Here is a 20,617-nt window from a genome sequence, read left to right as displayed (position 1 = left end):
GATTTCTTAGTTACAACACCAAAATATCAATCTACAAAAGAAACATTTGTTAAATTGGAGTTCATCAAAATTAAGAACATTTGCTCTTTGAAAGACACTGCGAGAATGCAAAGAAAATGTTTGCAAACCATGTATCTGATAAAGTGCTTGTGTCCAGAGCAAAGAACTCTCAAAAACCAATAAGAAAATAACTCAAAATGGGCAGGAAATTTGAACAGGCAATTTATCAAAGACATACCAATGGCAAATAAGCACATGACAAGGTGTTTAATATCATTAGTCATTAAGGAAACTCAAATTAAAACCACAGTGAGATACTACTATACACCAATTAGAATGGGTGAAATTTAAAAAGGTGATCACACCCAGTAGGGGGATGCCTGTATGTTGGGGGGCGGGGGAGGGGGGGACGACGGACGGACAGACGGACGACGGGGACTGGCCCTCTCCTCCCCAGCTGGTAGGAATTCAAAACGGTACAACCGCTTTGGGAAGCAGTTTGGCAGTTTCCTAACCAGTTTTAAGCACACACCTGTCATATGACCCAGCCATTCCACTCCTCGGCATTTACCCAAGAAAAATGAAAGTATGTATCTACACAAAACCTTGTATGCAAAAGTTCATAGCACACCGTAATTATGTTGAGTGAAAGAAGTCAGACACAAAAGGAGTACGTACTGTATGATTTCCATTTACACAGAAATCTGGAAAATGCAATCCAATCTGGAGTGACCAGAAGCAGATCAATGGCTGTCTGAGGACGGAGAAGGAAACTTTTAGGGGTGATGGATATGTTCATGATCGTGATCGTGGTGACGGTGGCAGGGGAGCACACATGTCAAAACGTAGCAAATTGTACACTTTAAATACGTGCGGTTTATTGTAGGTCAATACCTCGATAAGGTAAAACACTTTATCGAAAAAAAGAAAAGTAAATGATAATCTCGCGCCCAGGGTCACGCAGCCGGCAGCGGCAGAGCACGATTCAAATGCAAGAAGTACGCATTTGGAGCCCGCGCGTACTTAACCCGCGCGCCCTGTGACAACCGCACCGGCACCGAGGAAAGTGCTGGAAGAGGGCAGAGGCCGAGCGCGTCGGCCGGGGTTAAACATTACCGGTGGGCGGCCCCTCCCCCGCCGCGCTCCCCGCCCCGGGGCGGCCCGAGCGCAGCCCCGCCCGGCGGCTGCCCAGTGCGCCCGGCGCCGCGCCCGCCCCCGCCGCCGCCGCCACCTGCCGCCCGCCCGCGTCTGCGCCCCGACATGGTGAGGGGGCTCGCGTGCCGCCGCGATCGGAGCAGCCCCGTTAGGAACGGGCGCGCGGGAGGGGCGGAAGAGAGGAAGGGGCCCGCGCGGGGTCCCGCCCAGGCCGGCGGCGAGGGCGGGGCGGGGGGGCAGGGGAAGGTCACTCCGAGCCCATCGCAGAGCAGCCGCGCCCTTGGCGCGGACAGTCGGGGTGTCCCCCGCTCCCACCCCCTGGTGGCGCCCCAGGGAAAGCTGAGGCTGGGAGAGGGGCGAAGGCAGGCCCGGGTAACAGCGAGGCGGGAGCCCAGGCCTGGCCCTGCTCCCAGGCCGGTGCCCCCTCGGCGCCTGAGTGCTGCGGACGGGGGTGGGGCAGTGGGCCCGGGGCCAGGGTGGGGAGGGGCAGCATAGTGAGCCCGCAGATATCGTCCCCTTCGGTGGCACGGTTCTGCTCCATATTGGAGGTGAGGGGAAGGCTGTGTGTGTGAGTGAGAGGAGGAGATAGTGTGTGTGTTCCTCTGCGTGTCTGTGTACTGCCCCTCGCTTGCACTTCTGGGCATGGGGGCTGGCCAAGCCTTCTGTGCACCCTGTGCTGGCCCCCACCTCAGAGCGGCCCCTGGCGCCTAGTTTGAGACCTGTGCCCAGCCACGGGGACATGATTGCTCAGGATGACGCCTCCTCCCCGCTGAGCTTCCCCCCAGGAGGGTCTCGGGCCCTGTGTGCTCAGCTCTTCTTCAACCCTGCCCCCGGCTGCTCTCAGCTAGGGAGGTGACACAGGTGAGCCCCTAGGCAACAGGCAGAGGAGCTGCTAGACCCAGGTAACTCGACTAAATTGCCCATTTCTGGCCCAAAAGCATTAGGAACAGTTGGGACTGTGGTGACACCTGGGAGGGCAGGTGGCTTTTGAAGGCTGTGGCTTGGAGGGAGGGGGTGTGGTGAGTGAAGCTGACTGTGAGGGGCACTGAGGCCCCAAGGATGGGTAATCAGTAACCCCTCTGCACACTCTCCCAGGGGCGGAGGCCGTCCAGGCCTGACCTGTGATTTACTAAGCAAACACCACCCCTTCCCCCTCTCTGATCCCAGATCTCAGAGGGGCTTGTCAGTTCAGCCCCCAGCAATGAAACTTGGGAGATTCCAGAAGACTCTAAAGAGAAAGAGGGGGGCTTCCTAGGAGCTCACTGGTACCCACCCACTCCTTTCAGAGCCAGAGAACTAAGTGGGTTCTGATGCTTTGGCTGACATCTGGTCATCTGGTTGCCTGGATACATGGACCAGGCTTCTCAGCCACTGAGAAAGGGCCAGCTGTGGAACAGAGATGGGGTGGGTGCGTGATGCAGATCTCTACTGCCGGCTCCAGCCTTCCAGAGCCGAGGAGATGGACCAAGCCAGATCAGTCCCGAGGGAACAGGCTTTTCCAGGAGGGAGAAAAGATTGACTTGAGTGCTACAACGCTTTTCCAGTCCTACCCCAGCCTGCACGGCCCCTCAGAAGCTGCTTGCCCGAGGGAATCTCTTTTTAAAAATACAGATGACATTCCTTAATAACAGTGTTCACCAAAGTGTCCCATTGGCTCCTCCTGCTGATCTCTGGAGTGGAAGTTCTTGTCCCCTTGAGTGCCACCAGGCCACCTGACTGGAGAGTGGCAGAACCCAGGCCTGGACCAGTGCTGCCAGCTCACCCCACGGCTTCCAGTCTGCAGGCTGCCTCCTGAAAGCTACACTAACCTCCCTCACGGACTCTCCCAGACCTGACTGACTGATTTTTAATGTAGCCCTCTACAGTTTGTCTTGAGTAGTTCTATTTCAGGAGCCTAAATTCTGGGATCCCTTTAAGCTCCTAGGCCTGCATCCTTCCAGAGGATGGAACTGACCTTTGCTTCCCTCTTCTCTGAGGGCTCCGCTCATGGCCTCAGCTGTGCCAGTGGCTGCCTAGAGGGCACTTTGCACAATAGGTAAATAGGATGAGGCACTAGTTTTGCCAGAAGGCCAAATTACTTCCACTTTTGGGACTGAGCTATGTGGCTTGGGCTTCCCAAGTGGACAGACTAGAAAAGAATGCAGAAATCTGAGAAGCCTAGGCCTGGCAGCTGGGAACCAGAGGCTGCATGGGAGCGTGACAGAGGACCCACTGGGAGGTAGTGCCAGTAGTTGTCAACTGCAGTGTGGCTAAGAATTGCCTGGAACATGTTTTAAGTGCTAATTCCTTTGCCCGGCCCCAGGCATGCAGATGCACAGACCCACGTTGAGAACGATGCCTGTGCTCTCACTGACAGGTTGCGGGGGGGGAGGGGGGGGTGAGAGAAGAGTGGTCATTTCCCCTCTCTGGGCCTCAGTTTCCTCTTCCATACACCTGACAGTAACAGTAGAGGCATGGGGTGGACTGGAAAAGGAAGGTTGGACCATCACGGGACTCTTTCTGAAAGGTTGTGTTGTAACACAAACACATCTGGGCTTGATTTTGCTTTTCCTCCCTCTAACATAAGAGACCTGGGGTTTTTTTTGGGAGGGGGCGGTTCATCTGTAAGGCTTTGGGGGCAGGGGTTGGGGAGGAGTGTTTCTCAGTCCCAGTGTTTGCATTATTCCTCAGGATTTTCTGTCCTGTGAGTGGAGTGTAAAATCTAAGAACCTATCAGTGTGTGAGCCAGGGCCCCACCTCCAGGGCAGGGCGCCACCCTCACACCTCCCAGTCTATTGCTTTATACCAGCTGCCCTTTGAGGGTGTCAGTGGAGGCTGGCTAGATTTCCCCGAAGGTCTGGGGCCCTTTCTTTTGTCCTGTGAAAAAGAAATGCCCTTGGGCTCTGTTCTTTTTCCTCTCCTAGGCTGGCAAAGCACACAGGCTAAGTGCTGAGGAGAGGGAGCAGCTGCTGCCAAACCTGAGAGCTGTGGGGTGGAACGAGTTGGAAGGTCGAGATGCTATCTTCAAGCAGTTCCATTTCAAAGACTTCAATAGGGTATGGCACCAGAGTTTTCTGAGACTGGGCTGATGGGGTCACATTCCAGAATGTGTTTTCTCCCTTAAAGTCCTATTGGCCAAGACTCTGAGAAACAATACTAATCCAGTTTCCTTGGCAGGTGTCATCCTTGGGGATTGGTGTGTGGGGAGATGGGTCTTAGGCTCTCCATACCTAGAACTTTGAGAAAAAATCCTTAAAAGAGATAGTTCAAGTAGGAAACACGTACATCTGAAGACGTTTTATTGGATAGCCAGAAGATTGGCCAAGACTAGAAACCTCTCAGGTGTCTCCACCTCCTTAGTGATCCTAGTAACAAGACTTTCTTCCTACTGCAGAAAGATCACCTCCAACTCTGGCCTTAGAACCAGTGGCAGGATGCCAGGGGGAGTGATGAAAGTTAGAGGGCTCTGTTTGTAGGGCGCTTCTGCACCCTCCTCATGGAGGCCTCACACTGGCCATGAGAAGGTACCCAGAAGTCTCTCAGAACACTAACCTGAGTCTCACCTCACCAAACAGGCGTTCGGCTTCATGACCAGAGTGGCCCTGCAGGCCGAGAAACTGGACCACCACCCCGAATGGTTTAACGTGTACAACAAGGTGAGTGGCGCATGCCTGCTGCGCTGGGCCCGCCCACCCGGGATCTGAGGATCCTGGCTCATTCTGAAGGCCCCTTCCTTGGACGTCCCATGAGCCCTCCTCACCCACAGGTTGACTGTCCACTCCTCCTGTTCCATTCATCTCCTTCCTAGAATCAACACAAACTACTCCCCTCTCACTACAAATTAAAGAACTGCAAATTAAAACACTTGTGAGATAACCTGTGGTTAAAGTAGACCTTAAGAAGGCAAAACCCAAGGAAGGAAGGGCTGTGGCAGTCAGGCCTAGTGACTGTTAAGAGCTCTAAATGGCTTCCAGCTTTCTGGAGGTATGGAAGAATGAAAAAGTAATAAACTTGAGCTAAGAACACCCGTGCACAGCAAACACAGATTGTCTGCTGAATGAATTGAGACAGTCGTTCAGTGCCTGCCATGTGCCAAGTGCCATGCTGGACTCCCTAAGAACACTGCAGGCTGGAAGAGATGGGCTGCAGATGGACAGCATTCGGGGCTGGAGTTGGTTTGGGTCTGGTCTTTAGCTTTTAGGTTGCTCATGCTACTTCGATATTTCTTTTTTATCCTATAGCTGAAGTCTCCATTGTTTCTGGAGGTGTAATAGAAGACAGTTTTGCATTGTTGTTACAGACACGTCAGGCAGGCAGCCCCCGGACAGACTGTGGACACCGGCCACTGCTCTGGAGCTCTCAGGGTGGCTGAGCCCCACAGCTAGTGCTTCTCCTGCTCTTAGGTGAAGTCAGTGGAATCGGCTGGCCCTGAATCTCTGGTTTTGTTTCAGGTCCACATCACCCTGAGTACCCATGAGTGTGCAGGCCTTTCAGAGCGGGACATAAACCTGGCCAGCTTCATCGAACAAGTAGCAGTGTCCATGACATAGACCCTGCCCTTCCTCTTGGAATTCTTCAGGGGACAGGGGTTACTGAACTGGGAATCTAGAGAGGGAACTGGGGAGCCTCGAGATGGTGATGCAGTCAGAGTTGCCAAGGCAACCCTGCTGCCTCCATTTAGGGGTGAGCTCTTGCTGGGAAAACAGGAGATGCCAGCACATGGGCCAACACCAGGAACTCTTCCCCACACCACTCTCTTCATCCTCGGGGCTCTGTTACATGTACACTAAGTGAAGTAAGATCTTCCCTTTCTTTGTGACTTTCCAGCAACAGTACTGTTTTTTCAGTAATTTTCTTTCCAGGCTGTGTCTTGATCCCTTTTTAGTTCATTTCCCAAGAAGCTGTGACAGCTGTGTCTACGATAGAAACCAAGATCCTAAAGTCAAGCCTATCCTGTGTGACAGAAACATATGTGCTTTTATGCCTCAAATAAAACTATGGTTTTACTTGGCCTCAGGCTCTAGAATCTTCTTTTCCACAGGTCAATCCAAATTGGAGTCAATATGCATTTAAAGCACTTCCTCTGGGCAATGCAGTGTTCAAGGCACTGGGGGGAAAAGGCCACCAGACCACCCTGCCTTGAAGGAGTTCATCATCATCCTGGGAAATTAAGCAAGAAAACAGTTAACTATTACTAGGCAGGATGAATTAATGCTAGATGCAAGGATAAGAAATGAAATGGGAACACACAGCGATTAAGAAGGGGAATCTGGAAGCTTCATTTGAGATGTGCCTTCAAGACCTGAATAGGATTCTGGAGGCAGAGAAGGCTCAGGGAGCATCACGAACAAAGATGAAGGTGTGTAGGACAGTATTATATGCATGGTGTGACCTATGACTAGCCAGGGTGTCATGGGCTGTATATCTTCTTCTGGTCTACAACATCCAATGGTGAGATTTCTAATCCTCATGGTTTCTACAGTTTCTTAGAAACTTAGCCAAAGTCTCAAGGGTCACCTGCTTTTACTCTATAAGGAAGATAAGAAAAGGCCCAGCTTAGGAGGTGACAGGCTATCTACCATCTGAGCAGTTAAGCAGCTGATTCACACAGATCACTCCTCCAGCTCAGTAACTCTAGGGCAGAATGCTCCCACTGATGCGCCATGACTAGGAGAAGGGCCGAGAGCAGTCTCATCTCTACCCCTGTGTGCATGCCACGTGGGTATCGTCCCACGTATGCCATTATGCAAGAGTGGGAAGCCCTTCTCCCGACGGGCTCTCACCTATGACCTGAACCTGAAGCTGCCTGGGTACTAAGCCAAATGCCAGGGTCACTGGGACCAGGGATCTAGCAGTGTCAACCCAGTCACCCTGGATGAGTTGGTCCTGCAACAAGGGTGAGAAAAGAGGCAGAGGGTGGTGGTTGAGAAATAAGCGCATTTTTGGTAAGATGGACTAGCAGGACTCCCTTCCCAGCCTACATGCCAGTAAGGATTATCAGTACCTATGTTACTAGCATGTTCTCAGCAAAGCTTAATTTCAAAACCAACAAGGTTCAGACAGCAGTCCCCCATGTGCTCCATGTCTGACATAAATTTTTCTAAGTGTGCTCTGACCTGATGACTGTGTGTTAGGGGACAGAAGCCACCAGACACGGAGGTATGGACCATGTGTACGTCACCTCCCTGCCTCTGCTTACTGTCATGGATGAGAGGTTGAAAAATGCCAACCTAGAGGTCATTCCAGTTGTATGAAGCATCTTTGTGTTAGACAAAGACACAGGAATACTTTTTAGAAATAAATATATTTATTCTAAAATTAATGGAAATAATTGAAATTATAGGGGAGAATGTTAAGGAAAGACTATGAAAAAGAAGAAAGCACAAGTAAGGCAATTAAGACTCCAACTCAAGAAAGAGCCCTCAAACACGTGACTTTTGCTGACCAGGCTCGAGTTGCTGGCTATCAAATTAGGCTCCGTCCTTACTTCCGTCACTACTGGGTCTAGCTAAAAGCGGCTTGTTGCCACTGAGAATCCAGAGAAGGCAAAGGGGCTCCCAGCCGTGAGGAGCATGTACAAGCATCTGGACCCCACTTCTTGGACAGGACAGGCCTCCTAACCAAGCATATCTGGCCCCTCTTTCTCCAGGGTTTACCTCAAAGCAAGTAGGTGCTCAGGAGCCGAGTCATTTGGCAGAAACTATAGCAAAGGTGGCATTCCTTCGCTTGATTCTGGCAAAGTCTGAAAGGTCTGAAAGCCAGAATGCAAAGCTGGGTTATCTGAATAACAGTCTTCAGAACCTGAGTGACCCTTTGGAAAGACTTCTCATTTGTTATTCATAAAGCAACAAAATGCCGAGTGGTGACATGTGCAAAGATCATCTGAGGGGTTCCATTAGCCCCCAAACCAAAGGCAGGGCTTGAAGTCAGTGTCCTCTGGTTAGACAGAGCCACACTGCCCAGGTGGCTGAGACCACCGCAGAGCTTAAGGCGTCATTAAGGTGTAAGAAGTGGATGATGATGACACAACACTTAAGGCAGGGCCCTGGCCCTGGGGAACTAAAGACCTGAGTTCCAAACCACTTTAAAACAGGTATGACCACCCCTTCAGTGGAGCTACCTATGAAAGTGCTTGGAATTGAGCGGGATTGCCGCTCATCATCTCTGCCCGCTGGCCCCAATATCAGTGGTCACAGAACATTTCACCACAAGGGGGCGATGTCTCACCAGCAGGCAGTTCGCCAGCTGCCACCACCCCATCTGGGATCTCCTTTGTGCCGCAATAAACAAATGAATGCAACCCACAGTGATTAAGATTTGGGACATTTAATTACTTAATTGCTTTTTAAGAAATTATTGCTGCAATTAGGAAGGGAGCTTTGAGATGGGAAGGGGGAGGTTAAAGACGAAAGATTTAAAAGAGGCAAGTACCATGAATAGCCCAGTGCTGCTCACTGCTGAGGAAAAGGCACACAGTATGTCTTCAGCAGAGTAGGGCAGTGGCTCAACCTAGATCAGGGCCCATGCAGGGAAGAGGAGGGTAGGAAGTGGGTGCAGGGTTTGGTCCTGTCCCTGTACCACCCTGAGCAACTAGTCTTACGAAGGGATCTCGGGCCCTAGACCACAACTGACACTTGCCGTAATGTTAAGAGTGGCATGGCAGTGTATTCACAGGACTACTTACTTCTAGTGCAGAAACAAGACGGCAGAGTTTTGCAGAGGCCAGTGTGACATCTGCTACATGGTATCATTAAGACATCCCGCCCCCCCCGCCAGACTAGGTGTTACTACACGTAGATACACAGAATGGAAAGTCCACAACTGTTAGTCAAACTCAGGCTTATGATCAGAAATTCAAATGGCTACAGTAGGTCCCTTTGAAAAACACCACTGCCCCCCAGCAGCAGTGTTGCCACAGCACAGGAGAAGGTCCTGGAGAGACACTGGAAGCAGCAGCACACTCTGTAGGGCACGTGCTTCTCCATTTTAGCAGCTGACAAACCACAGTGGTGCCTGCTGGGTGGTTCTGGGTCCTTGGACTTCCTCCAACATAATGAATGCACTAGAGACCCAAGACAATTCACACACAGCTCCCACCACAGGTCCTCTCTCTGGGGGTGCCGACCAGTTCAGCAACTGGAGGGAATGACTCCCATATCCTCGTCTCTCCCCCTCCTTCTCTCTCTCACACACACACACACACACACACACACACACACACACGCACACACACAGCCCAGCCCTGCAATGAGATGACCAGCCAGTCAGAGCTGTTGTGTAGGAAGTACGGTGCTAAGAACACTTCAGACAAACGTGCTAAGGAGCTTGGGGAAAGTCTGGTCATTCTGGCTCTCCCAGCCAGCATTCTCAGGGAGGGAGGCGAGAGGCTACCAGCCTGAAGAGGCTGAATGTTCAGGAGTCCCTGAGAAGGGTAATGGAACAGAAGAAAGTTTCTCCTGACTTACCTATGTACTCCCCTACCCAAATAAAACCCTCAAAGACTGATCCGTTTCCCCTAGGGCCTAGGTCAGGAATAGCCCAGTGCTGCTCACTGCTGAGGAAAAGGCACACAGTATGTCTTCAGCAGAGTAGGGCAGTGGCTCAACCTAGATCAGGGCCCATGCAGGGAAGAGGAGGGTAGGAAGTGGGTTCAGGGTTTGGTCCTGTCCCTGTACCACCCTGAGCAACTAGTCTTACGAAGGGATCTCGGGCCCTAGACCACAACTGACACTTGCCATCGTGTTCACCTACTCCAAAAAGTTTCTCTCGTCCTAGACAGGGCTGAGAAGCAGTCAGTACCAGAGGCTAAGCTGCCATAGTACCTTTGGGAGCAGACTAAAGGAGGAAGAGGCAGGAAGAACATACTATGGGGAGAGAAAACTTTCCTTGCCTTGGGGCTCTCTCACCCTAGGTGGGTGCGAGGAGGGCGTAAGTCAAGGCAACTTGTGAAGGTGCTCTGAGCTGTTCCTTCAGGCGAACACATTCTCATACAAGGTGGCTTAAAGCAATAGGGGAGGGGAGGACCACCATGAACTTTGGTGACACTCATTTGAGTTTGGGTGCTCATCCTACTCTGATACTCAGACAAGGTTGGAAAAGGGTCTGGTTTCATCACCAGCCCAGGAGAGAGTTCAGGTGGGTTCTAAACACTGCCAATTCAGAGAGGCAGCACCAGGGCCAGAAAGTCCTAGATTCTCTAGAAACCACATTCTCTTCCCAGTCCATGGAAACAAGAACAAACTAATGGGAGCATAACTTCAAACAAGAATCTCAAAAGATGGTGGCAATCAAGTATCAAATGGGGACTGCAATTGCACAACAGGACCAATGGACCACTCCAAACCCTGCCTTGTAGACTGAGCAGATAAGCTTGACCACTCCAATCCTGAATGGTAGGCACAACAGCCTGGTCAATCTGTGTCCTAGAAAAATAAAATAAGTTGCAATAAAAGTGACTCTAAGAGAGACAACTAAACTACTCAGCGAGGAGGCGTGAAAACGCCTCCTGCTTAAAGCATACCCAAGACCCACCTGGGAGACAGCGGTCCGCTCAAAGCTTCCTATCCAACCCATCCGCCTGAGATCCCCGAGAAAGCCTTTTTCTATCTCATCAACTGAACTCGGCTTCCCTAAGGAGTCAGGTCAGGTCAGAGCTGCCCCACAAGGATCAAGTGAAGCTGAAAGCCAGAGAGGTTAGAGAAGGAAATGGTTAAAACAACTGCTAGGGTAACATTTAGAACAAGGGCAAAATAATTACATAATGGAATTATTTATCCCTTTATCAAGGGAGGAACAAGAATCCTGAGGATCAAGCTGTCTCATGGTCTGTCTTGCTGTGCTCTATTGAGCGAGACCAGATGGTGAAACTGTACGTGGCCTGTTCCACACCCAGAGAATCGTCTGGAGGCCAGAAGTCCCTCAGGGGCAGAAAGGGGTCAGGTTCAGCGGGGTTTTGGAGAACCATTCATCTGGCTGCCTTGAGTTACAGTATCTGTGCTGAAAAGGCTGTCCAAGAAGACCGAGGACAATTCTGCCACCAGGTTCCTGTCAACGGTTGTCTGGGCCATGCCGTAGATCGCACCCTACAAATCCAGTCAAAGCATGTAATTAGAGATGAGGGGTACGGGAACAAAAACGAAGCTATGCTTATGCCCTCCTGCTCCCTGTCCCCCAGGTGCTCTCCTCTCCCCTCCATGCCCATCCAGGCACAACTCTATCAGGAGACAGCTGGCACAGTAAATTTCTCATGGGTACTTGCCAGTCTGCCTTTCTTCCCAAAGGAACTATCCTATGGATTTTGCTATAGAAAATTCAAGAGAAAACAGGTTTATTGCCTTTCCTGTGTCAAACTTTTCCTTTCAAATGGATACCACCACCACCATCTGCCTTTGTACAGCACTTTCAAATTTACAAGGTGCTTTATATATAGTATATCTCATTTGAGACTAAAAAACCCTAGGACTGGGTGAAGCAGAGACCATCAGCTCCAATTAAATAAGGAAAGAGGTTTGTGGATACAGGGCAGAGGCAGGAACAGATTCGAGGTCATATGATTCTTTCAAATCCCCACCAATACCTAAACTTCCACAGGAAGAAAAAACCCAAAGTGTCCCTACCATTCCTGTGGTCTTTGCTTTAGGATTCTTCATGATTTGAGTGACAGATTCCCGGATGTCCTTTAGGAACTGTATGGCTACTCGCTTCCGGGTGTGTACTAACGTGATGCAGAAATGAATACTACGGGAGAAGAAAAGAGACAGAGAGAGATGAACTTTGGAAAACGGAAAAAAAAGTCATAAAATAAAGCAGCCCCAAATACAGGAATTTATTGGTTGCTTCTTCATGTTATTTGTGAAAAGTGTAGGCATCCAAGTTGTTCCCAGTCCTGGGACCCAGGGCTCTCAAATACATGTGTTGTCAAGTATGGGCCAGCAGGAGGGCTTCTCAGCGTGATCAAGAACCATCTGGATAGAATGAATACAGCTGGCTGTTCTGGCCCACCCCTCCCTCCAAAACTGTCAACAGCTATTCCTTCAACCACCAATGGGATGCTTTTCTCTTAGATGATAAACCCTCACGGGGACAGGGCCGTAAGGCTGGGGTCCTGAAGGACTTCAGGGCAAAGAAGAAACTGTAACTCTCCCTGGAGGGAGACAGAGGGATGGTGAAGAGGAAAGAGAAGAGTCCAGCGGGGGCTGGCAATGGCACCAACATGTGAAAGTATCATGGGTACATGAAGGACATGGGGAGACCTAGTCCACTGGAGTGGAGTGTGTATTTAAAGGCATCATGGAAGATTAGGTTAGAAAAGCATGTTAAAGAAGACAGTCGTGGCCCTGAATGCTTAAAGGCCCTCTGGAAGGTTCTAAGTTGACTATTACTCAGGTACCAAGTCAGTTTATAAGAGCAATCTGATGGCTGTGTACAAGATGGATCAGCGAGTATGGAGCCTAGAAAGAGAGTGGAGTGGGGGATCTCAATACCAACCACTGGTCTCAAGAGGCTGCCATCTTATTTTGCCAGAGTTTAAAACTAATGGTCTCGGGGCTGGCCCCGTGGCCGAGTGGTTAAGTTCACGCGCTCCGCTGCAGGCGGCCCAGTGTTTCGTTGGTTCGAATCCTGGGCGCGGACATGGCACTGCTCACCAAACCACGCTGAGGCAGCGTCCCACATACCACAACTAGAAGGACCCACAACGAAGAATATACAACTATGTACCAGGGGGCTTTGGGGAGAAAAAGGAAAAAAATAAAATCTTAAAAAAAAAAAAAAAAATTAAAAAAAAAAAAACTAATGGTCTCATTCTTGATACTGAATAACGCCAGGTGGCAAGACAGAAATCCTGTAGATACCACAGTTGCCACTAATGTGCTGGGCTCTAGCAGTCAATCTCTGTATTTCAGGTCTCCTTGCCTCCCAAGTTCTTCAAGTCATGATGTAAAGAAAGCAAAAGAGGCTTCTTCAAGCTTACCTGGGTGGGAACTGCAACTGGTTCAAGTTCCACCCCTTAGCAGTCATCAGGTTAAATAGTCGGTAGATGTCAAAATCACGGGAGCCCAGAGCAATGACTGACAATTGAGGATTCCCAAAAACAAAGATGCCTTTGATTTTTTCCAGTCTTAAAACAAACAAACAAAGGAACAAAAAGGAAATTCAGCCACATATATTCCTCTGGTCATCATCTCTTTAATCCCCCAGGGGCCTCTGAGGCATAAAAGATGTACTTTAAAAAAAATCTTGGAAAGATAATCCCTCCATCTCTACAGTTTAAAATGTCACTATGTAATCCCTACAGCAAGAAATGGTCCAGCACTTCTCAACAGATGGGTCTATCAGAACCATACGCAGGCCTTTTTCAAATAAGACATGCCTACTGGCCACTTTCCTTCACCCTCAAGATCCTGAAAAAGCATCCCCAATCCCAGTGACATGCAGAGACACAGGCAGGGAATACACAAACGGATATGTAAAATGAAGCATGCAGCCAATTCCAGCCTTAGCTTAGCCCCAGATTTCATCACCCCCGCTCCCCTACTCATTCTGTCCCATCTCTAATTCTTTTCTCATTCCAGTGACTCTCCAAGTGTGATTCCCAGACCAGCAGCATCAGTATCTACTGGGAACTTCCTGGAAATGCAAATCCTCAAACTCGACCCACTGAATCAGCTTTCCAGGAGTGGGGCCCAGCAATGTGCATTTTAACACGGCCTGCAGGTGATTAGGATGCAGGCTCTATTGAGAACCACTGCCTTAACCATTACACTAGATATTAGCACTTGGTAAGAGCTGCCAATTATTAAAGACACCCTCAGAGATGACCTGACCCTCCAAGTCACAGTGGAGCAAGGGAGCTCATCCTCCCAGGCCAGCAACACACTCCTAAGCTGCTGTCCTAAATCCTTGGTCTCTCAGTGGACGGCAAATGGGCTGTGCTATGGGTGCTTGGCCAGGCAGATGCCTTGAGCCTACTCTACTAGCAGACAAAGCAAGAGACAAGGCAGAACCACATCTTCCACACATACTCTGACTTGAGGAAGCGAGCAGTTTTGATGATCTGTTTGGTAGCTTCGACATAGCCGCTCTCACCGAAGTGCATCAAGGCGGCCCAACAGGCTGCACTGATGCCACCAGGCCGTGAGCCTGCCATGGTCGGGGAAGCGTAGATGCCACCCTGCCAATCCGTGTCAACGAAGAACTGGTAGCTCCTATACTTCTTGTCACTGTACAACACCACTGAAGAGCCTTTGGGGGCGTAGCCATACTGAGGGGGAGAAGCAGACAGGTGAGGGTACCGTTTCAGACAGAGGCCTGTCCCAGAACGCGTATCATGCACACTTCCTCGTGTGTCAGTTTGTTTCCCACTCACACCAAAAATTCAAAGGTAGATTGTTAAAGGGCAGAGGGAACTGAAAGGATGGAGTTTAAATCTCTATTTTAGGGATGAGGAATCTGAGGCCTAGGAAGAAGAATGTCTTGTCCAGCTAATGCCTTTACTTTCTCTCTCGCTCAGCATGTGCTTTTCCTTATTTAAAACATTACGCCAGGGTGGTATGTCAGGACGGAAGCAAAGATAAATTTCCACTTCCACTGGAAGCCAGGAAAGGATGAAATTCAAGTCACCTGGAGCAACTAAAATCATGCTTTGACTCCCTTCTCATCTTTTTTGCTTAGTATTCCACTTCCTTTCTAAGAACACTATGGTGCTCAGGATCTAGAAGCTACTTAACCTAACTCTGAAATAAACTAGGTACTTGGTTTCCTTATAGCAAACAGGCCATCCTACTTAACTCGCACTGAAGTAACAGGGAACTGATCTCACTCCCTGACCCACGTGAGGATGGGTAGTGAGAAGAGGGCACAGGAGCTGTCTGGGTGCCGTGGCAAAATGAAGTCATACCCCGACTGAAGATCTCATGCTGATGATTTAGAGTCTGAAAAACAGGTCTTTACTACACTCTAAAATAAGCTCGGAAACTGCAATCAAAACAAGGCATACATTCCCGAGGCTGCTACTTCTTCCACATCTGGATACAGTTTAAAAGAGTTCCTGACTGATCTAGATTTTGTCTCAGTCCACCAGGGGTGGCAGGCATGGACTTTTCAAACATTACAAGCTGAAGATTCCTGAGCACGCAAGTTCTTTTTTTCCAAGGACTCGTCGGTCAACACAGTCCTGTCACTCAGTGCGGAGCACAGCAGTGTGGGAACTGCAGCATTAGCACACCTCCGCTCAGGAATTCCAACATCAACCCCACCTCTGCCCTCCAGCCCGCACAACCTCGAGGATTCAGGGAATTTTTATATAAGGGCCACTACACTAGCACATCCCAGTTGCACAGTCAGTGGATACAGAAATTCTCTTAGCCATGTGACACGCAGATAGCAGGTCTCTTTTCACTAGTGCTTGTCTCCTCCATCACTACACTTTGTCAACTGAATCAGATGTCCTGGTGAGAGCAGAGTCAGATTTAATTTTATATTTTTTTGGGGGGGGCTCATGCTTTAACCAATTTATTTTGTTGATAATAGTCAAAATAATCAATTGTCTACTCTGATAACATCTGATCTCTTCCCTCACTCACCTTATGGGTATCAGCTGAAATGCTGGTCACACCTTTCACCCGGAAATCAAATGGTTGCTCCAGTGGGTATCCTGCTTTCTCCATAAAGACGATGAGGAAGCCCCCCAGACAAGCGTCTACATGAAGAGGTATTTTGTATTTGACAGCCAGCTAGTTCCAAAAAAACAAAGACCATGAGAGAATTTCATTTATCGCGTCTAATAAAGACTTTGCAAGACGTGGGTGGAGAGGTGGGCTAGAACCACAGGCCATTACATACTCTCTCTTCCATGTTTAAAAAACTGGCTATTTTTGACACTCCTAATACTGCTCATCTTTCAAATGTATTTAGCATTCAAAATAATTTCTCTGAAATATGCTATTTTATATTTAAATATGCAAGGGCGTCAAACTCTCTGCAAACGCAGGCAGGCCAGGCACAGCACTCAGACTCAGGCTGCCTCTGGAGGGGAAGGTCCTGCTTTAACAACCGCAGGCAGGGAAGCGAGGTGCGATGGGGCAGCACGCTGAAGACCACCCTCTGGTATGCCTGCCTCTAAACGCAGATTATTTTCTGATGTGAATGAAAAGTCAGGACTCTGTCAGAGTATCCAATTTAAACAAAGCTTCTTCCTTGTGTTACCCCTCCCCTATCATAGAGAAGCTGGTAACTTTCAGAGGCTCCAAACAGAGCTGCAGGGCTTCCTACAGGGCTGATGTGCTGAAGTCTAAACTCAGAATGGCTTTAGCTGCCAAGTACTGCACCATTAGATTCTACTGCAGAACCTTAGCTGACTGCCCAGCAGCCCATTCCTCTCCGTACCTTGGCCACTTCAGGGACAGGATCTATGACGCCATGAGGAAACTGGGGGGTAGAGCAGACGAGCATGGCAGTGTTCTTGGAGATGGCTCTTCTCATTGCCTAGGGGTTCAAAGTTTAGAGGAAAATGAGAAGCCACGTCACAATTGCTCTTCTCTTCTGCTGCCAAGAGCAACCTAGGCTACTATTTGAGTTTCAGTCCACTGTGCACCCTCCTTCACCTCTCCAACCCAGGAGAAGACCGCCTCCCCACCACAGGGGCAGAACACAAACAAGGCCAGATGGGTCCATGTGGGGAAAACAGTCCGAGAGCACAATATAAAAAGAACAAAATCACTGTGAGGGTAAAAAGAATACTGGGCTAAAAGGCAAAAGAGCCACATGTGCGGCCCAGCCCCTCTTACTAGCAGTGGCACCTGGAGGAAACTACTTCACCTCACCCAGTCTGTGTCCTCATCAGTGAACTGCAAGAACACTAATAACTTCTACAACCTCCCTGGGCTGTCATGAGGCTCAAATGTGATTCTGACAGCACTCTGAAAACTGGAAAGTCCTACACAAATGCAAGGTATAAAAATAATTACTAGAGGGATATTATTCAGCCTTAAAAAAGAAAGCCTGCCATTTGCAGCAACATGCATGAACGTAGAGGACATTATGCTACGTTAAATAAGCCAGGAACAGAAAGACAAATACCGTATGATCTCACTTATATGTGGAATTTAAAACAGAAGCAAAGGGTAAACGGGTGGTTGCCAGGGGCTGGAGGATGAAGGAAAGGGGGAAACGTTGGTCAAAGGGTACGAAGTTTCAGTTATGCAACGTGAGTAAGTTCTGGAGATGTAACGTATGGCCATGTGACTATACTTAACCATACTGCACTGTATACTTGAAATCTGTGTAGAGATCTAGAAGGTATCTTAAGTAGTCTAACCGTGAAAAAAGAAGAAAGAAAATAGTAACTATGTGTGGCGATGGATATGTTAAACAACTTGATTGTGGTGATTATTTCACAATGTATATGTATATCAAAACATCAAGTTGTACACCTTAACTACATACGATTTTTTATTTGTTAATTAATTATCAGTTAACACCTCAATAAAGATGGGAAGTGGAAATAATGCTAGTGCTAGTAAATTAGATAGTTTACTTCTGAAAAACATAATTACTATTTTAACGGCAACAGTACTCATCAAGCCAATCAAAATCAGAGTGAGTCTTAATGATAATTTTACAAACCAAGAAGAGCAAGTGATGGTGCTGAAGCAAAGCCCAGGTCTTTAAAGTCTCAAGTTAGCAACCAGCTCACCCTCCTATGAGAACTCTTGAGTCTATGAAGAGACTGCAGCTACAATCCACCACCCCTGCCAACGGCAGTTTTCACAACTCAGGCTGCTACAATCAAAGGCATTTTGAGCCCATCAGTGTGTGACACAGAAAAGCTAGTCAATCAGGTAAACTTCCTGCTTCTCACAGCCCAAGGCAGACAAGAGCCCTTCCGAGGAACTCACCCGAACATCCACCTCCATCATTTTGTTCAGCGGAACCCGAATAATCTTCATCCCAAAATAATTGGCTGCTTTGTCAAATGCAGCATGGGCACTTTGGGGGGCCACGCTAAATGACAGGGAAGAAGAGAATAACGAAATTCAGATCAAAATAGGGTTCCAGAGAAAGCAGAGCTAGCAGCTAATCTAAATTACCAGGAGTGAACCTCTGATTATTTTTCCTCAGATTTTTAAAAGTGCTTATATTATTTTAATTTTCTGTTTAAGCAGGAACAAGAAGTAGTCAACTGATTTTCTATAGAAATTTTCTCCCTACTATTTAGGAAATCATTTTGGCAACAGGAAGAACGCGAAAGTAATCCCACATCAGGGGATCCACAGCATAAATTACGGCTGGCAGATGAAGGATGCGGGGCAGGGAATACGGATCAGATCCACACAAGGCAGAGCCTTCTATGGCCGGCTACCTGAAGACCATACCTCGACGGGAAGCAAGCATCTGATGTGACACATGTTCTAGCAGAAAATGTAAGACTGCTCGGCAGGGACGTCAGAGCAGCAGTCAAGCATCAGATCAGTGGTCCCCTCCATCTCTGAAAGACCATGATCCTATGAGAAACTAAAATCCCTATTTTTCCTACATACTTGGAAGCAGCACTTTAAATAGTATCGAAAAAGGAAACTTCTCACAGTAAAAGAGTACTTGCTTTCAGACTTCTCTCAGTTACTGCACTCATTTTACAACTGATCTGTTCCCTTTAAGGGAGAAGAATCGCTATTACCGAGTAAGCACAGAGCACTGCAGATTGACGCACGAAGCAAGATGGTGGCCTAATTTATTCTCTTAGGCTAAGTATGAATCACAGCATGAGATCATGTGTGGCAAAACCCTTAGTCACTGACACTTGTAGGAAAAACATTAACCCAAGAGATGTGGTATAAACACACTGTACGAGGAAAGGGTCAAGACAAAAAAATGCAACTAGATACCAAAATTAGGTCCATGGGATGGCAATATGGGTAAATCTCCAAAAGAGTTTTCAAATTTTTCCCCCCAGAAAACAGCCCTCAGGCTTCTTTAGGGAGCACCCTGAGGCAGCATATTCATATTTTAACTTTCACTGAACTAAGACAAGCAGAGAGCTTTCCTTAGGCTCCAGATAATTTATAATAAATACCACAGGATTTTAAAGACGTAGTCCTATAACTGTCACTTGTAGAAAAAGAATCTCACTCTGCTTACAGTATACACCGGGTATAAACCTGGGGGCTGGCAAAGGGAACGATCTTTAAAGTTAACTGGCTGACCCACTCAGGATTTTGCTGAATGTCAAGAGATAAGCGTCCAGGGCATAGAACAGGAGGAAAGAGGACCGGAACTGCCAGAGGAAGAGAAGAAGCGGAAAACAGACTGTCAGGCCATTTCACAGAGCAGTACTCCAACGAGACAAATCTAAAAGGGGAAAAGGACAGCCACACATACATACATTTCTGGAGTTTTGATCCCATTCTCGAAGGCCAGGTCCCGATAGGCTTTGCAGGCCATCAATATGCTTTCTGTGCCCCCAGAGGTCACCTGTAACAAAGAAGAGATGCTATCTATGGAGGGGAGTTAGAGCTGTGGGCACGCACTTCCTGCCTTGATCTTGTCACTGTCTGACGGAGGAACAGATCAGGTCTTGGATGCTGCAGAGCAGACACTGCCACGTCTTCCAGAAGGAGAGTCTGGCTTTGTTGCTAAGCCCAATTTTGGTTCAGAAACAGAGTAAAAACTACTAAGTAAGAATGGGCAGAGGCTCCACACTGTATGCACAAACAGACATCCGCCCAGACCCACCTGTGCAGCCTCCACTTCCCTTTCCGCAATTCGTCCACTTGCAGGTAGGACAGAGCATTTTACACAACTCAAAACCATCAGGGCTACTGACTTTGCTATAAATTTTCAATACCCACTGAAGAATGTGAAATTATAAAGCTATAATTCTAGTAAGCTATGCAATACGTTACAAGACCAAAAGACAGTCATACATTCCAAAGTGAACTTGTGGTTTTGACAAGCTTGAAAGACAAAGAAAAGTAGAAGCCTCTACTTAGACAGAAGTTTATCTTACTTATCTGAAATCAAAAAAAAGCTCCTGTTTTAAATAAAACAAAACTCCTGCAGCTAGGCCTGGCCCCTCTGATACAGGCGAACTTCCTTACCAGAGATGAAACAAACACACTCGGGGGTAGTTTCATCTATCCTCTTTTCCTCACTGGACTACAAACTCACGCAGGTGGGGACCAATCTGTTCATGACAGCATTCCAAGCACCCAGCCTCATGGCTGACGCCCAACAGACTTTCCGTTAACATTTCTTAATGCCCAAGGTCACTCTCAGTAAACCATGACCAACACAGGCACATCATACCCATCTGGCTATCCTTCGATAACATCTAAGAACGAATCATTTCAAAATGAACAGAAAAGCAAAGCTGGGGGAATATTTTCTTAGATTTATCATCTCCAAAGATTCACATAATCTTAGATAGCTTTTTCATTTTACAGGTGAGAAAATGGAGCCCCTGAGAGACTAAAGGGATTCACCCAAT

The 20,617-nt window shown here is 48.3% G+C and overlaps 2 protein-coding genes across 8 annotated transcripts in view; one reads left to right on the top strand and one right to left on the bottom strand.

Annotated features, from left to right (window-relative positions):
- Nucleotides 1-955: 955 nt before the first annotated feature.
- PCBD1 (pterin-4 alpha-carbinolamine dehydratase 1) lies at nucleotides 956-6,145 on the top strand. 2 transcript variants are annotated; one of them, XM_070489673.1, is made up of 5 exons: nucleotides 1,175-1,263; nucleotides 3,073-3,190; nucleotides 4,059-4,190; nucleotides 4,710-4,790; nucleotides 5,586-6,145. In XM_070489673.1, the coding sequence occupies exons 4-5, from the start codon at nucleotides 4,722-4,724 to the stop codon at nucleotides 5,682-5,684; spliced, it is 168 nt and encodes a 55-aa protein (XP_070345774.1). In that variant the 5' UTR covers nucleotides 1,175-1,263; nucleotides 3,073-3,190; nucleotides 4,059-4,190; nucleotides 4,710-4,721; the 3' UTR covers nucleotides 5,685-6,145. The 2 variants fall into 2 exon arrangements, with proteins under 2 accessions (XP_044612623.1, XP_070345774.1); XM_044756688.2 differs by lacking the exon at nucleotides 3,073-3,190 and having other exon boundaries at nucleotides 956-1,263.
- Nucleotides 6,146-8,444: 2,299 nt separating this feature from the next.
- SGPL1 (sphingosine-1-phosphate lyase 1) overlaps nucleotides 8,445-20,617 on the bottom strand; it is a 51,459-nt gene continuing 39,286 nt past the window's right edge. For all 6 annotated transcript variants that reach the window (XM_044756644.2, XM_044756675.2, XM_070489659.1 and 3 more), the window contains exons 8-15: nucleotides 19,514-19,602; nucleotides 18,030-18,135; nucleotides 16,519-16,617; nucleotides 15,717-15,866; nucleotides 14,157-14,395; nucleotides 13,106-13,252; nucleotides 11,751-11,871; nucleotides 8,445-11,216 (exon numbers count right to left, since the gene is read on the bottom strand). In XM_044756644.2, the coding sequence (XP_044612579.1) occupies nucleotides 11,076-11,216; nucleotides 11,751-11,871; nucleotides 13,106-13,252; nucleotides 14,157-14,395; nucleotides 15,717-15,866; nucleotides 16,519-16,617; nucleotides 18,030-18,135; nucleotides 19,514-19,602 (1,092 nt within the window). In that variant the 3' untranslated portion in view covers nucleotides 8,445-11,075. The remainder of the gene's footprint in view (nucleotides 11,217-11,750; nucleotides 11,872-13,105; nucleotides 13,253-14,156; nucleotides 14,396-15,716; nucleotides 15,867-16,518; nucleotides 16,618-18,029; nucleotides 18,136-19,513; nucleotides 19,603-20,617) is intronic.

This window comes from Equus asinus, chromosome 2, assembly GCF_041296235.1.
Source record: "Equus asinus isolate D_3611 breed Donkey chromosome 2, EquAss-T2T_v2, whole genome shotgun sequence".
NCBI lineage: Eukaryota > Metazoa > Chordata > Mammalia > Perissodactyla > Equidae > Equus > Equus asinus.
This window is presented reverse-complemented; position numbering and strand designations above follow the sequence as displayed.

Bases quoted from the DNA above. Each gene is read 5' to 3' on its own strand.
- PCBD1 (XM_044756688.2), top strand. The intron at 4,191-4,709 runs GTATGGCACCAG...CTCACCAAACAG, and splicing joins ATTTCAAAGACTTCAATAGG to GCGTTCGGCTTCATGACCAG. The intron at 4,791-5,585 runs GTGAGTGGCGCA...GTTTTGTTTCAG, and splicing joins GGTTTAACGTGTACAACAAG to GTCCACATCACCCTGAGTAC.